The sequence below is a fragment of the Macrotis lagotis genome, unplaced genomic scaffold, assembly GCF_037893015.1.
Source record: "Macrotis lagotis isolate mMagLag1 unplaced genomic scaffold, bilby.v1.9.chrom.fasta BILBYCTG040, whole genome shotgun sequence".
In the NCBI taxonomy this organism is placed as follows: Eukaryota; Metazoa; Chordata; class Mammalia; order Peramelemorphia; family Peramelidae; genus Macrotis; species Macrotis lagotis.
In genome coordinates, this window is record NW_027421947.1 from 503,713 (window position 1) to 518,034 (window position 14,322).

The window sequence follows — 14,322 nt, forward strand, 5'->3', positions numbered from 1 at the left end:
CCACTGGGATGCTGGGAGTTCACCTGGAATCACCATGATATCAGTGTCAAAGACAAAGCTTCATTCCTCCACCCCATTCCCCCAGAATGGTGTCCTGTGTAAATACAGTGAGTCTTTCCCCAGCCCTGTCTGGTGGACACTGACTATGACCATATCAGACCTCAAACAGTTGTCTCTGTGTTATATGGACTGTACAATAATAGTAGAAGAATGAGTAGATAAAGAGAGTGGTCCTGGAGCCATCCTCTGATCCCTCATCCACCCCCAAGCACCAGTATCATCCCCTTTAAAAGGTAGATTTGAGGTGCCTAGATTGGCCCAGGGAAAGAGAGCTCCCAGCTTGGCCCAGGGAATCCACTAGTATCTCTGAGGAAGGTGGTTGGCCATTGTCACTCTGATGGCTGCAGGGTACCATCTGGTGCTGGCAGGAAGACATCCATGCCATCTTCTGCATCAAGTGAGCAGGTTGGGGGATGGCTCTTACTGGCATCTGTGGGAAAGAGGAAGGAGACCTAGTGGCCTGGTAGCTGGAGATCAAACTCTGTTCTGCTCCAGTTGTTTCAATAGGAAAGTTTGAAAGTCCCCTCTTTCTTTTTTTTTTTCAGTTTTTGAAAGGAAGATTTATTTAACAAGTTTCACTTAGCGCAATACACCTAAAAGGAAATCACAATACAATGAAAGATTTAAATCAAGGCCTCAGAATTTAATACAAACACCAAGACCAAATCCTAGAGTATCCTTATTGCATCTCAAAATTGTCCCCATTAACTTAAAAAAAAAGCTTAAACGTACGTGCCTTACAGGATAGTAAATGAAATAAACTAGAACAAACATGCCAAATGTTTCACTTTTGAATCACAGACACAGCTCCTATATTTATTTTACAAAAAAGCATGTCTCCCAACATGAATCTCAAACGGTGTTCCATGTAATGTCGTATAAGAGCAACATTTAACATAATTGAAACTGCTTTAACCTAAATACGCTTACTGCTTAAGTACACTCCTACAACATAACTACCTTGAGAAAAGCTGAAATTGTTTAACAGTTATAGATTTTACTCAACTTGGTTATTACATCCTAGATGAACGTTTTGCTGTGTTCAAAAATACTGAACCTGAAGTTTTAAAAACAATCCTGATTTCACTTACAGTAAGCATAAATCACAAGCTTGTATTGCAAAACTGTTAAACTTCGTTTTTTGTTTGTTTTTTTTCTTTAAAAAAAGTTGACCAAGAGTCAGTGATCAGGATTACATTCCCCATCCACCACTCATACTGGACATGCCAGACATCCCTCCCATTCCGTTCACTCCCATAGATGCATGGCTCCCACTACTGTAGTAGCTGCTGTTCAATGCTTCTTGCCTCCCTATGCAATGTTTGATTGAAAATCACTCGAGTTTTCCTGTAAAACTTGGTCATATCTGCTCATGCTGCTTTGACCACCGTAGCCTCCTCTGTAACCCCCACTCAGCTGCTGGCTAGCTGGACCACCGTAACTGGACTGGTTTGACAAGCCCATGTCTCCCATCATTTGGCTACCATAAGCACCACCACTTGCTCCTGCTGTAGAATTCAAGAAGAGTTCTACATATCTGTGCTCGTAAGCACCACTGCTTGCTCCTGCTGTAGAATTCAAGAAGAGTTCTACATATCTGTGCTGCATATTTGCTTTCTCTTTTGACATAGCCGCCACAGCATCTTCATGAGTAGCAAATTCAACATCTGATTCTCCAGTCACTCTGCCATCAGGTCCAATTTCAATGTGTACTCGAACAGGGTTGAGTGTTGAGAAAAAATTGTAAATATCATTTTCAGTACCTCTGTAAGGTAATCCTCTCATGTGCACACAGTGGCCTGTTGTACTCTGGAAAGTGGACCCACCATCTCCATATCTATGATCAGACATTCCTGAAAAACAGTAATTGAGGTCTCTTCCAAATCTATCCGACCCAAAGCCATATCCATCATTATATCCATTATAGTCATCATAGCCTCCATAACCTCTACCATAGGCACCTCGTCTCATTCTTTCAAACCCAGCTCCTCTACCAATGCTGTTATAGCCTCTGCCAGCCCTAGGCCTATCATAAGGACCTGGTCGCTGCATAGCCATTAGCTTTCGAGGAGGATCATAATGAGTACGAACTTCTGCCCGGCTACTCTTGAAGATTTCAATGTACCTGTGCCCTATTCTTTCCTTGTGTTTCTTTAGAGCCTTTTCAGCTATTTCCTGTGAAGCAAACTGCACTAAGGCCTCCCCCGTACTCCTCCCCTGGAAGTCCACCAGCAATGTTATCCCATTTGGCATTATTTCCAACCCTGAAAAAAACTGAACAATTTCTTCCTTGCTACAGCCAAATGGGAGTCCTCTAAGGCGTACAAAGCCATCATTGGCAGTGTCAGGACTATTTGGACCAGTATGCTTCAACACCCAATCCATTTCAGCGTTGTTTGACTTGAATACTTCAACATATCTGTGTCCCATAGTTTCTCTGTCCTTTTTCAGTGCCAATTTGACTTCATCTTCTGATTCAAGTTCAACAAATGCTTCTCCACTTGGTCTGCCTTCCCGGGTATAGATGAAGCGAATGCCTGATGCCCCATTTTGAATTTTGCATTCTGAGAAGAAGCATTGGACTTCATTGGCCAAACAGGACCAGGGCAAGCCCCGGACCTTCACCACGAAGCCTTCTCCGCATTCGGTGCTCAGCATCATCTTCTCTGGTCAGCAGGGGTGGCTTGATACTTGACTTCGGCGTGGCTACGAAGAAATAAAAAATGGAAAGTCCCCTCATTCATTGAAAATCCATCTTTTCCCCTGATAGTGGATGCTGACTTTTGCTGGGTAGTTGATTCTCGATTTTAAACCAAGATCATTGGCTTCCTGGAAGATCGTATTCCAATGCCTAGGAGCCCTTCATGTAGATGCTGCCAGATCCTGTGTAATCCTGACTCTAGAGCCACGGGAGTTGAATTGTTTGTGGCTCAGAGCTGGTAGTATTTTCTCTGTGACTGGGAGTTTGCAAATTTGGTTGTAATATTCCTGGAAGTTTTTCTTTGGGGATCACTTTCAGGAGGTGACTGGTGAATTTTCCCACTTTCTTTTTACCCTCTGCTTCTAGGATGTCAGGGCAATTTTGCCATATTATTATTATTACTTTTTGTTTTAGAAAGGTTTTAATTATTTTGTGTTTAACTATCCCCCCCAATCGTGCTTCCTTCCCCCATCTCCCACAGAAGGTAGTATGTTATTCTTTGCATCAATCGCATAGGATGCATTGATCTAAGTTGAATGTGATGAGAGAGAAATCATATCCTTAAGCAAGAAACATGTAGTATGTGATTTAGCAGAATTAGATAATAAGATCATGTTTTTTAAAAATTAACGATAGTAGTCATTGGTCCTTTTCCAAGCTCCACAGTTCTTTCTCCAGATACAGATGGTATTCTCCATTACAGAAAGCCCAAAATTGTCCCTGGTTGTTACACTTATGGAATGAGCAAGTTCATCAATGTTGATCATCACCCCCATCTTGCTGTTAGGACATGAAATGTTCTTCCACTTCTGCTCATCTCATTCAGCACCAGTTCTTGCAGATCCTTCCAGGCCTCCCTGAATTCCCATCCCTCTTGGTTTCTAAGAGAAAAATAGTGTTCCATGACATACATATACCACAGTTTTTTCAGTCATTCCTCAGTTGATGAACATTCCCTCAGTTTCCATCTCTTTTTCACCACCAGCAGAGCTGCTATGAACATTGTTGTACAGGTGATGTTTTTACCCTTTTTCATCATCTCTTTAGGTTATGGGCCCAGTAGTGATATTGCTGGAACAAAGGACATCCACATTTTTTTGTGTTCCTTTGGGCATAATTCTGGATTGCTCTCCAGAAAAGTTGGATGGCTTCAAAGCTCCACCCACAATGTATTAGTGTCCTAGATTTCCCACAGCCCTTACAACGATGATCATTATCCTTTCGTGTCATATTGGTCAGTCTGAGAGGTGTGAGGTGGTACCTCAAAGATACTTTCATTTGCATTCCTCTAATAAGTAATGATTTAGAGCAATTTTTCATATGACTATGGATTGCTTTGATTTCCTCATCTGTAAAATTTCCTTTGCATATCTTTTGACCATTTGCCAATTGGGGAATGTCTCATCTTATTTTTCAAAATTTGACTCAGTTTGCCCTGTTTGTGGTGCAAAGAGGTGGAAATCATGTACATGTCCTTCAGTTGGGGAACGGCTTAGCAAATTGTGGTCATGGAACCACAGTTCCAGGTCATGGAACGCTATTGTTCTATTAGAAATCATGAGGGACAGGAATTCAGGGAAGGCTAGAGGGATTTGCATGAACTGAGGCTGAGCGAGATGAGCAGAACCAGAAAACCATTGTACACCCTAACAGCAAGATGGGAGTGATGATCAATCTTGATGGACTCACTCTTTCCATCAGTGCAAGAATTAGGGACAAGTTGGCACTGTCTGTGATGGAGAATACCATCTGTATCCAGAGAATGAATTGTAGAGATTGAAAAAGACCAAAGACTGTGGAGACTGAACAAAGACCAAAGACCTTTTCATTAAGGGAAGAAACCTGATATCTTATTGTCTGATCTTGCTATATCATACTTTATGTTTCTTCCTTAAGAATATGATTTCTCAGGGTGCGGAGCCAAGATGGCGACAAGAAGGGATCCAGTCTTAGGAGCTCTCTGATAAAACTTTGAAACTAAGAAAGGCAAGTAGATGTCTCAGCCCTTGGGCCACCGGCAAGGCTAAAAAACCTCACCCCAAATGTTAGGCTTGATGTTGGGGGCACAGGTTCCTACAGGACAGTGGGCTCTGCCTGCCAAGTTCTGCGTCATCCTCTGGAGTCCCCATGATGTGTGCTTCCAAGTGGCTATACCTGTGGGTTCCCACGTTCCCCCTAACACCCGGAATTTGAAGTGACTTCTAAAAATTCAGGACATGAGTCTCTGCCCAAATTGGTACTGATACCCTCCATCCCCTGCTACAAAACCTGACCAGGCATTGAGGGGCCCTTTCCCTGTTCGGGGCTCCCCAGATCTCAGCAATCTCTATGATCTCAGTTTTACTGTGGTATAAGTGAAATGATGGCATTTTTTTCAGCCTCTGTTCCACGAGATGAGCATTAGGGGAACACTTTCTCCTGGACTCCTCCTCACTTGATTGGCTTGTAGTGTGGGGTCTAATAAGAGCAGATATTTGCTCTTCAGGCTCCCCAAATCTCTCTGATCTACATGATCTCTGAAACAAAACTTTATAATCATTTCATCCACCTATTTTCTGGTGGTTGAAGAGAGCAGGACCCCTCTTCACTTTATTAGGTCTTAGTGTGCAGGCTTGTCCAGACACCTGAAGGTCTCTGCTTGGGAAACTCAAACAGGAAGGGACATCATTCCATGTGGTCAGTTTTCCTGCCACCATATCGTTTCCCATGGGTCTTGGAAACTTTGTCCAACTCACTTCTATAGACACTTATTTCTGGGTGCATGGATTTCTCTTTGATCTTTAGAGCAGATAGAGAGAGAATATTTGTTATTGATCCTTTTTAATGATGAACCTAGCTGTATGTGATTTCAAAATTATCCCAGTGCACAAGTTTCTTGAAGAGTTCAGACTGAGCTCAGAGACATCCCACTGACTGTGGATTGTTAGGAGGACATTGGTCCAACCCCAGGGTCCTGGTCCTCCCACAGCGTGGGCAAAATTGTTATTTACAGAATACATGGATTCCCTCTGGAAAGAGATCCTAAAATGAAAACACCAAGGAATGTTGTAGCCACATTCCAGAACTACTAGATAAAAGAGAAAATCTTTCAAGCAGCCAGAAAGAAACAATTTAAATACCAAGTAGCCAAAATAAGGATTATGCAAGAGCTGACAGCATCAACATTAAAGGATCCAAGGTCATGGAATGAGATATTCCAAAGAGCAAAGGAACTTGGAATGCAGTCAAGAATCCATTACTGGCAAAACCTGAGCCTTCTCTTCCAGGGAAAAAGATGGACATTTAATGAAATGGGAGACTTCCAAAATTTCCTGAAGGAAAGACCAGAGCTAAATAGAAAATTTGGACATCAGACAGGAGGTTCAAGAGACACATGAAAAGGCAAAAAATATATATGAAGAAAAAACTGCTATGCAATAAGATGAAACTGGCTGTATACCCACTTGGGAGAAAGAGTCTCAGAACTCTTCAGAATTGTAACTATTATAGAGAGTATACTTAGAAGTGATGGAAACTCCTAATTTTTCTATGACTCAGAATTATTTAAAAACAATACCACTTTAAAAAGGGGAATGGTAAGGATATGGGAGGATGGAGGACACTGAATAGGCTAAATCTCATTACTTCAAAAGGTACGAAAGACTCATTGTAATAGAGAAGAACAAGGGAGGAGGTGAGAAACACCTGAATCTTCATTTCATCAGAATTAGCTTAAAGTTAACTTAGACACACTAAATTAAGAAACAAATTACTGAGTTAACTTAGACACACTAAGTTAAGAAACTTAAATTACCTTTAAAGTGTTAAAAGGGGAAAAGGGGCGAGGGAGGAAAGGGGGAATCAGCAGAAGGAAGGGAAGGAAGAAGGTTCAAAGGGATAGGGGAAAAGGGGGGAGGGGGGTTTGATATAGGAGGACAAACACACTGAAGGTGGTGGTATTCAGAAACAAAATACTGGGGAATATGGATAAAGGGGAAATGGGGAAAAATACAGAGGGAAGAGAACATGGGAGCAATAAAGAGTTGGTAATTGTAACTTTGAATGTGAATGGGTTGAACTCCCCTTAAAACATAAGCGAATAGAACACTGGATTAAAAACCAGAATCCTACAATATGCTGCTTACAAGAAACTCATCAGAAGCAGAGAGATACATGTAGAGTAAAGGTGAAAGGTTGGAGCAAAATACATTTTGCTTCAGCTAAAGTAAAAAAAAAAACAGGGGTAGCAATCCTTATCTCAGACAAAGGAGCAGCAAAAATAGGTAACGTTAAAACAGGGAAGGAAGGAAACTATCCCTCTAAAGGGTACCATAGACAATAAAGTTATTTCAATACTGATTATATATGCACCCAATGGGATAGCATCCAGACATTTAGAGGAGAAGTTGAAAGAGCTACAGGAAGACATAGCCAGCAAAACTATGGGTGGGAGACCTCAACCTACCCCTCTCAGATTTAGATAAAACTAATAAAAAATAAACAAGAAGGATGTTAATGAGGTAAATAGATTGCTAGAAAAACTAAATATGATAGACGTATGGAGGAAATTGAATAAGGCTTTTTCTCTTTAGTACATGGTACTTACACAAAAATTAACCATGTACTAGGGCATAAAAACTAATGATCAATTGTAGAAAGGCAGAAATAGTGAATACATGTTTCTCAGATCACAATGCAATAAAAGACATATGCAATATTGGACCAGGGAGATATACACCCAGAACTAATTGGAAATAAATAACCTCATTTTAAAGAATGAGTAGAACGAGCACCAAATTATAGAAAGAATTAATTATTTCATCCTAGATAATGACAATAATGAAAGAACATAGCAAAACCTATGGGATACACTCAAGGAAGATGTCAGAGGCTATATCTTTAAATGTTTACATGAATAAATAAGAGAAAGAAGAAATTAATGAACTAAATATGCAACTAAAAATTAGAGAAAGAACAAATTAAAACCCCCCAATTAAATACCAAATTAGAAATTCTAAAAATTAAAAGAGAAATTAATAAAATTGAAAGCAATAAAAGTAATGAACTAATAAATAAAACCAAGATATGATTTTATGAAACAACCAAAAGTATTTATAAACCTCTGGTCAATTTGATTAAAAAAAGGAAAGAAGAAAACCAAATTGCTACTATCATAAATGAAAATAGTAAACTCATCAACAATGAGGAAGAAATTAAAGGGATAATTCAGAATTATTTTGTCCAATTCTATGCCAATAAATTTGACAATCTAAGTGAAATGGATGAATATTTACAAAACTGCAAGTTGCCCAGGTAAAATGAAGAGGAAATTAAAAACCTAAATAACCCTATCTCAGAAAAAGAAATTCAACAGGTTATTATTGAACTCCCTAAGGAAAAAAAAATCTCCAGGGAGATGGATTCTCAAGTGAATTCTATCAAACATTTAAGGAACAATTGTTTCCCATTCTATATAAACTCTTTGGAAAAATAGGTGAAGACAGAACTCTGCCTAACTTTCTATGACACCAATATGGTGCTGATACCTAAACCAGGAAGAGTTAAAACAGAGAAAGAAAATTATAGACCTATCTCCCTAATGAATATAGATATCAAAATCTTAAATGAAACTTTAGCAAAATGATTACAACAAGGTACCACTAAGATAATGCATTATGATCAAGTAGTATTTATCCCAGGAATGCAGGGTTGGTTGAATATTAGGAAAACCGTTAGTATAATTAATTATACCAATAATAAAACTATCAGAAATCATATGATTACATAAAAAGTTGCTGAAAAAGCTTTAAACATAATACAGCACCCATTCCTACTAAAAGAACTAGAGAGTGTAGGAAGAAATGGATGTTCCTCAGAATAATTAAGCAGCACCTATCTGCAACTATCAACAAACATTATATGAAATGGGGATAGGCTAGAGGCATTCTCAGTAAGATCAAAGGTGAAATAAGGATGCCTTTTATCACCACTACTATTCAATATTATATTAGAAATTTTAATTTCAATGATAAGAGAAGAAAAAGAAACTGAAGGAATTTGAATTGGGAATTAGGAAGGAAGAGACAAAACTCTCACTCGTTGAAGATGACATGATAGTTTACCTAGGGAACCCCAAGAAATCATCTAAAAACTATTGGAAACAATTAGACACTTTAGCAAAGTTGTAGGATATAAAATAAACTCTCATAAATCCTGAACATTTCTATAAATGACTAGAAAGGTACAGCAGGAAGAGCTAGAAAGAGTAATCTCATTCAAAGTAACCTAAGACAATATAAAATATGTCAGAGTCTCCGTGTCAAGGTGCTCAAAAACTTTTAGAAAACAATTTCAAAACACTTCTCACACAATTAAAATCAGATTTAAATAACTGGGCACACATTAACTGTTCATGTATAGGTCGAGCTAATAAAGAAATATAATTTCTACCTAAACTAAACTACTTGTTTAGTGCCCTACCAAACAAAATTCCAAAAAAATTAATGAGTTAGAAAAAGTTGTAAGTGAATTCATATGGAGAAATGAAATGTCAAGAATTTCCAGGGATTCAATGAAAAGATGTGCAAAAGAACGTGGCTTAGCCCTGTCAGATCTAAAATTATATTATAAAGCATCAGTCATCAAAACTGCCATATTGGCTAAGAAATAGACTGGTGTATCAGTGGAATAAACTAGGTGCAATGGCAGGAAATGATTATAATAATCTGCTGTTTGATAAACCCAAGGAGTCCAGCTATTGGGATAAAAACTCTCTCTTCAATAAAAACTGTTAGGAAAATTAGAAGTTAGTATGGAAGAAACTTAGATTAGACCAACACCTCACACCCTATATCAAAAAAAGATCAAAATGGATACACGATTTAGACATAAAAACTATTATAAACAAACTAGAAGATCAAAGAGTAGTTTACCTGTCAGATCTATGGAAAGGGAAGCAGTTTATGACTAAGGAAGAGATGGAGAACACCATTAAAAACAAACTAGGCAATTTTGATTACATTAAATTAAAAAGCTTTTGCACAGATAAAACCACTGTAACCAAGATCAAAAGAAATCTAGTAAATTGGGAAACAATTTTTACAACTAGTACTTCTGGCAAAGGACTCATTTCTAAAATATACAGAGAACTGTGTCAAATTATTTTAAAAAATAAGCCATTCCTCAATTGACACATGGTCAAAGTATATGTAAAGGCAATTTACAGAGGAAGAAATTAAAGCAATCTATTGTCATATGAAAAATTGGTCGAAATCATTACTTATTAGAGAAATGCAAATTAAAGCTTCTCTTGAGTTACCACCTTACACCTCTCAGACTGGTCAATAGGACCAGAAAGGACAATGATTAATGTTGGATGGTATGTAGGAAATCTGGGACATTAATGCACTGTTGTTGGAGCTGTGAACTCATCTAACCTTTCTGGAGAGCAATTTGGAACCATGCCCAAAGGACAACAGAAATGTGCATACCCACTGATCCAGAAATGCCACTAACTGGGTCTATACCCTGAAGAGATGATGAAAAAGGGTAAAAACATCACTTGTACAAAAATGTTCATAGCAGCTCCATTTTTGGTGGCAATGAAATGGAAACTGCGGGAATGTCCATCAATTGGGGAATGGCTTAACAAAATGTGGTATATGTATGGCATGGAACACTAGTGTTCTATTAGAAACCAGGAGGGATGGGAATTCATGGAAGCCTGGAAGGATTTGTATGAAGTGATGCTGAGTGAGATAAACAGAAGCAGAAAAACACTGTACACCCTAACAGTAACATGGGTGTGATGATCAACCTTCATGGACTTGCTCATTCCATCAGTGCAACAATAAGGGACAGTTTTGGGCTATCTGTGATGGAGAATAGCATCTGTATCCAAAGAAAACTGTGGAGTTTGAACAAAGACCAAAGCAGGTTACATTTAATTTAAAAAATGTTATCTTATAATGTAATTCAGCTATATCACAGACTATATGTTTCTTCATTAAGGATATGATTTCTCTCTCATCACATCAACTTAGAACAATGCATACTATGAGAATGATATAAAGACTAACAAACTGCCTTCTGTGGGGCATGGAGGAAGGGAAGCAAAATTGGGGGAAAATTGTAAAACTAAAAATAAATGAAACCTTTCTAAAATTAAAAATATAGCAAATTTGCCCTGACATCCTAAAAGCAGAGGGTAAAATAGAAAGTGAGGGAATTCATTGGTCACATCCTGAAAGAGATCTGCAAAGAAAAACTTCAAGGAAAATTATAACCATATGCCCAAACTCCCAAGTCAAAGAGAAAATACTAAAAGCTGCCAGCCACAAACAAATCAACCACTGTGGCTCTATAGTCAGCATTACACAGGCTCTGTCTTGGGATTGGAATATGATCTTCCAGGAGGCAAAAGATCTTGGTTTACAACCAAGAGTCAACTACCCAGCAAACCTGAACATCCTCTTTCAGGGGAAAAGATGGGTTTTCTTTTATTTTTTTTCTTAAATTTCCTTTCATTTATTGTTTTATCTTGAGTTTTACAATTTTTCCCCTAATCTTCCTTCCCCCACCCCCACCCCAGAGGAGGCAGTTTGTCAGTGTTCACAGTGTTTCCATGGTATACATTGATCTAAGTTGAAAGTGATAAGAGGGAAATCATACCATTAAGGAAGAAAAATAAAGTATAAAAAATAGCAGGATTACATGGTATGACAATGGATTTTCCCCTAAATTAAAGGCAATAGTCTGCTCTTTTTTCAAACCCCACAGTTCTTTGGATACAGATGGTATTCTCCAACACAAATATCTGAAAATTGTCCCTGCTTGTTTTCTGATGGTATGAGCAAGTCCATCAAGGCTGATCACCACCCCCCCCCCACATCGCTGTTAGGGTGTACAATATTCTTCTGGTTTGGCTCATCTCACTCAGCATTAGTTCATGCAAATCCCTCCAGGCTTCTCTGAATTCCCATCCCTCCTGGTTTCTAATAGAAAAATAGTGTTCCATCACATACATATACCACAGTTTGTTAAGCCATTCCCTAGTTGAAGGACATTCATTTAATTACCAATTTTTGCCACTACAAACAGTGTTGCTATGAATGTTTTTGTACAAGTGATATTTTTACCCTTTTTCATAATCTTTTCAGGGTATAGATCCAGTAGTGGTATTGCTGGCTCAAAGGTTTTGCTCATTTTTGTTGTCCTTTGGGCATATAAATTTTGGATTTTTTAAGGTGGATTTCTCTTTGCTGTTTCTAAATGTTTATTTTTGGGGAGTGGTGTGATGATACTCCTTTCAAGACATCCAGATATAACTTATGGACCTATTACTGAAGAAGGGATTCACAAAAGGAAAATGGTATTTTAGAAAGATCAGTATTTCCAAGAACTATTAAGGTATATGAGGAATGATACTTAGGTATCTGCAGAGCAGAGTCTACCTCCCCTTAAACTGTACCAGACAAGAAATATTTTGACTACAAGGTAAATTATTGCTTCTGATTTTTGAAAAGGAATAGAGCCTTTAATGGAGCATGTACACTGTTATATGGATTACTAATATACCTTCAACTAATGTGGATGAAAAATGAAGTTAAAGTCATGGTCAGAATGATATAATCTCTGAGCGTAGAGTGAAATAAGCAAGATCAGTGAATCAATCAGTTTGTCCCTACGGAGGATTTTATACTGCTCCATAAATGAGTGAAACACAAGTGAAACTTAAATGATTGCCTGCAAATGGTGTGGCAATATGGGTGTGGCCTAAATTCTGGGAAAATATGTGGAGGAATTACATTTAGGTTACTGTGTTAATTTAACTAATTATATTTTACTTCTTCTGAAGCTTCAACCTAAATTGAATATGTAGTAAGAAATAAAGTAATATTGCATTGTGACACTAGCCATGATAACAGCTGATAAGAAAAGTAAATTCATTATCAAGCATTGTATAATTTGAGATTATAAAACAAAAAAGTAATTTAAAATGAAAATAAGGTAGAGCAGGAGAAATTAGGAAAATTATTTTGTATTGAGGCAGGGAGACTAAGCAGCAGGCTATTGCAATATTTTGGGATGAAGTGATGAAAGCCTACATTAGACTGGTGGTAGTAAGAAGATGAAAAGGATTGTATGTGAGAGATTTTATTTAGGGAGAAATGATAAGACTTGCTAAAGATTGGATATGTGAGACTAGTGTAAGTGAGGATGATACACACAGAGCTCATAAGCCTGGATATCTGGGAGGATAACGATGCCCTCAGTTAATAAGTGTGACTCAGATGAAGATCCAGCAGAGACTAAGAGAGCAGTCAAATAGAGAGAAGAAGATGTTTTCTATATATATATCTTGGGCAAATTCCTTAATTATCTTGATGCCCCTGAATTCCAGAAGATTCAAGTTGCAAAGATCTGCACTGTAAAAGTTGTTTCTCACTAGAAGCTCTTTACTTGGATTGAATCACTAATGCAGTTTTAAAAAAAAAATAAATCTGCCTCTCTTTTTCTGGCATAGATGCTGCACATGGACAATGGAGTAGTTACAAACTGCAAAGGAAGAAGAAAACTCATTGAAGTGAAGTAATGATCTCACATTGTTCCCTGAATCAAAGGTCACCCCACAAATCAAAAGGAGATATATGGTAGAAGTAGCCTACACTAGATACTCCACTGAAGAAGTATATACCTGAGTAAGTGTAAAAGATCCAATTAAAATGATGGAACAATAACTCCTGGAGATGGGAGTTCATGAAGCCAAAGCCAGTCAGACAGATTGATTGTAGTAGAGATAAGGAGGAAGGGAATACGGACTTCAAGAGAGCTTGCTATGTGCTACGTACTTTTTTATTTTATTTTATTTTTTTATTAATTAAACTTATTTTTTTACTCTCATTTTGTACAAATTTTTTTTACATTAATAAAATATTCTTGCTTACAAGTAAACAAAATACCTCGCCCCCATGAATATAGATAGACAAGCTTGGGCGAAATAAGTAAAGGGGAGAGAAAAAAATTAAAATTAAAAAAATAATAGTAATAATTGTAGGTATGGTCAGGTGGCACAATGGACGAAGCACCAGCCCTGGAGCCACGATAACCCGAGTCCATATCCAGCCTCGTAGACCCAATAATCACCCAGCCATGTGACATGCAAGCCACCCGATCCCCACTGCCGTGCAAAAACCAAAAAGAAGAAAAAAAAGACCCAAAATAAAATAAAATAGTAATAATAGTAGGGGTGGCTGGGTGGCAGACAGAGCGTTGGCCCTTGAGCCAGGAGCACCTGGGTCCAAATCCGGCCCCAGACACCCAAAGATCACCCTGCTATGTGGCCCCAGGCAGGCCACCCAGCCCCACTTGCCCTGCACCCTCCCCCAAATAATAATAACAAAAATGTGCTTCAGTCTTTGTTCCAACACCAACAAGTCTGTCACGGTGGATCACATTCTTTATGATAAGTCCATCACAAAAGTTACTTCCATATTTTTCCAACATTGCCATTGCTGATCGCAACTCCCTTTCTTATTTCTCCACTACCATGTAATATATTTTTTCTCTCCTTTCACTCTGAC

The 14,322-nt window shown here is 38.2% G+C and overlaps 1 protein-coding gene across 1 annotated transcript; it reads right to left on the minus strand.

The window, feature by feature from the left end:
• Nucleotides 1–1,275: 1,275 nt before the first annotated feature.
• On the minus strand, nt 1,276–2,721 carry LOC141504052 (heterogeneous nuclear ribonucleoprotein H-like). Its single transcript, XM_074208909.1, has one exon. The coding sequence runs from the start codon at nt 2,719–2,721 to the stop codon at nt 1,372–1,374; it is 1,350 nt and encodes a 449-aa protein (XP_074065010.1). The 3' UTR covers nt 1,276–1,371.
• Between the last annotated feature and the right edge of the window lie 11,601 nt (nt 2,722–14,322).

What these genes read in the sequence shown, in the direction of transcription:
- LOC141504052 (XM_074208909.1), bottom strand. Translation starts at nt 2,721, where the DNA reads ATGATGCTGAGCACCGAATGCGGAGAAGGCTTCGTGGTGAAGGTCCGG.